This window comes from Macadamia integrifolia, chromosome 11 (genome assembly GCF_013358625.1).
Source record: "Macadamia integrifolia cultivar HAES 741 chromosome 11, SCU_Mint_v3, whole genome shotgun sequence".
Classification (NCBI taxonomy): domain Eukaryota; kingdom Viridiplantae; phylum Streptophyta; class Magnoliopsida; order Proteales; family Proteaceae; genus Macadamia; species Macadamia integrifolia.
The window spans coordinates 19,025,307-19,028,057 of record NC_056567.1 but is presented as its reverse complement, the minus strand read 5'-3'; the positions used below and the strand labels follow the sequence as shown (position 1 = coordinate 19,028,057).

The 2,751-nt window shown below is 34.6% G+C and overlaps 1 protein-coding gene across 1 annotated transcript; it reads right to left on the bottom strand.

Annotated features, from left to right (window-relative positions):
• Nucleotides 1-1,284: 1,284 nt before the first annotated feature.
• On the bottom strand, nt 1,285-2,273 carry LOC122092956 (LOB domain-containing protein 2). Its single transcript, XM_042663248.1, has 2 exons — nt 1,643-2,273; nt 1,285-1,343 (listed from the first exon to the last, which is right to left on the bottom strand). The coding sequence occupies exons 1-2, from the start codon at nt 2,271-2,273 to the stop codon at nt 1,285-1,287; spliced, it is 690 nt and encodes a 229-aa protein (XP_042519182.1).
• Nucleotides 2,274-2,751: the final 478 nt, after the last annotated feature.

Below are 2,751 nucleotides of genomic sequence, written 5' to 3'. Positions count from 1 at the left end.
GATCTAACTTAGGCATCGGAGCCTGGTCCTGAAGTCTCCTCCGGGCCAGCCCCTAATCTGTGTTGTGCAAGTTTATGCGATTTGGAGTCGTGCAACAACAATCATCATTTGGAAACCCTCTACGGTGACAAAATGAGGAGTCTATTGCTTGATTCTAGTTTAGTTTTACAATAGAACATCAAGGTAGCTATGTTAAAAGCTAAGGTGGATTTTGTTGGAGTTCAATGCGGAAGCAACAACAATTACACGTCGGATGTGGATAGCCCGATGAAAGGGCTTACTAAGAACTTGGCACCATTTCCTTAAAGGCTAGCTACCTAAGTCCCAACAAGTTCAGAGCTGGGACACTACAACTCTAGCGTGCTTCTGAGGATGCAGAAAAATATCCCTCGATGATCTCAATTCCGACATGTATTCCACCATGTAGGAGAAATTGTCAAGGTTACATTCAAAAGCAATGGTCAATTTTATATTAGATGTGAATAGCTGATATGAAGACTTATAAAGACTATGCATCCCAAAATAAGGATGGAGGGGAATCCAGACTGATGGAGAGGTATTATTAGAAATAGTAACGGGAATGAATTTTTGTATTACCCAAATATCTGGTAATTTGTGAAGCTACTACTGGTATTGGTTTCAGCAATGATCAACCTCTCTGAGAGCCCACATCTTATTTTCATTTCTGGAAAGCAATCAAATAGCAGATTGGTTAGCGAATTTTGCATGAGTCTACAATAAATTCGATTTTCAATGGTGATGATCCTCTTTCAAGTGATCTTAGTTGCATTATTCGGGAGGACAAAGCTAGTTTTTGCATTCTTTCTTTTATATATAGGTCCTTTCATAGTGATAGAGTGAATTGTCGCTCCTGGTTGCAGTAAGCAGGTTATATCCCATTGATTTTTTTATTATTATAAGGTTCATCTTTAATATAATTCTAAGGACTTCCCCACTCCATAGATAATATTCAGGTTTTTGTTTCAAAAAAAAAAGAAACCTCTCGCTCGAGTCCCAATAATAACTTATAATCCTCATTGATCCAGACTTCTTCAAGCATATGGAGTTCTAATGGTTGGTATAACATGAGTTGGAATATTGAAACAAAGTGATCTATATATGAACTACAAATCTATCTATAATAATCCACTTTCAATGAGATATTTTCATCAACAATCAAACTATACTTGTGTTTCATTAGGTAAAAATAATGTTACATGCCAAAGAGATAAGTAAGAAATTGTAATAAGATGTTGTAGTTGGAGAAAAAAAAAAAAGAGTGCACTAAGATCCTCGATCCCAGACTGCATCATCATCCATAGACTTTACATTCACCATTTGATCTACATTATAAAAATAAAAATAAAAATAAAAAAAGGTTAGAAGACATATATTTAGAATTAAAAATAATAAAAAATAAAATAAAAGAAGATAAAGGAAAGAAAGAACAGGAGATAATAGAGAAAAGTCCTCTCCAACTAAGGCTCTATAAGAATTTGGATTACATTATTCCCTGTGATTGATTAATCCATGCACTCCCAAAATCTCTCTCAGTAACATACGTTGAATGGAGTCCATGAGTGTTGATAAGAAAACAGGAAAAAATAAATTCCTCACAAAGAGAAGAAACTTCATGATTTACCTGCAACATAGTACTGTTCATTAATTCCATTGATGGATTGTGGAGGGCAAACAATGGTGAAAGGATCTCTTCCTTGACTAAATTTATCTTCTCCTTGTACTTGTGAAACATAACTATACTGGGTCGAATCCAAAATCATGTTTCCATTAGAACTCCTTATGAAATTAAATCCATTAGTACTATTATTCATTCCCACATGACCCATCCCTATCTGTCCAATTCCATTAACATTACTGTTCCATCCAACAAAACCAGAACTAGGTGGTTGTTTATACATCATTGTATGATCAGGAACTTGTATAGATATCTGTAGTTGAGCCTTCAGACATCTCAGTTCATCCATAACTTTCTTATACTCTCCATAGCATCCAAGAATTGGATCCTTTTGTCTCCAATTCGCTTCCCAGATAAGCGATTCCACCGCCTTTACGCGTTGATCATAGCTCGCAAGACTCCTTACTATTTTCTGCACATTACTTACACCAAAAACCCTATGAACTGCTTGAAAATTCTGGCTTTGTTCTGCAGGAAAGAATGGCGCTAATACGCAGTTTTCACGACACTTCTTCCTTTGATGCTTGCATGCTGCACAAGCTTGATGCAATCCCAAATTGTTGCTGCTCTTCTGCATCCTAAATCAAAATCAAAATCAAAATCAACTAGGAGAGATACACAAACTTAATAAAACTTATAACTAGAGAATGAACTTAATAAACCCTAGTTTTCTTTTCTTTTCTCTTCTGTTTTTTATTTTCTCTAGTTCATCATAGAAGAAGATCTAAAGAAAAAACCCATTCAAAGAAATCTTAAAGGAGAAGAAAAGAAAAAAGAAGGTAAGAAACTAACCTTTTTATACTATTTGTTGATGTAAATGGAAAGATGATGGCTATATCATCTGGTTGAGTTAGGAGCAATTGTGTTATAGTGATGAGCACGAAAAGAAACCCATCTACTGAGATTATGGTACAGTTAGCTCACAGGAATTGAAGTTGAAGAGCTATAAGTCAATTAACCATTAAAAGTTTTATAATTTTCTTTGTTGGTTTATGATATAAATGGATTACTACTCTTTAGATTGATATTTACTATGATACGTATTTTAAATTTTA

Excerpts from the sequence above, each read along its gene's own strand:
- LOC122092956 (XM_042663248.1), bottom strand. The coding sequence starts at position 2,273 with ATGCAGAAGAGCAGCAACAATTTGGGATTGCATCAAGCTTGTGCAGCA. Across the intron at positions 1,344-1,642 it reads TGAACAGTACTATGTTGCAG|ATCAAATGGTGAATGTAAAG; the intron begins GTAAATCATGAA and ends TTTATAATGTAG.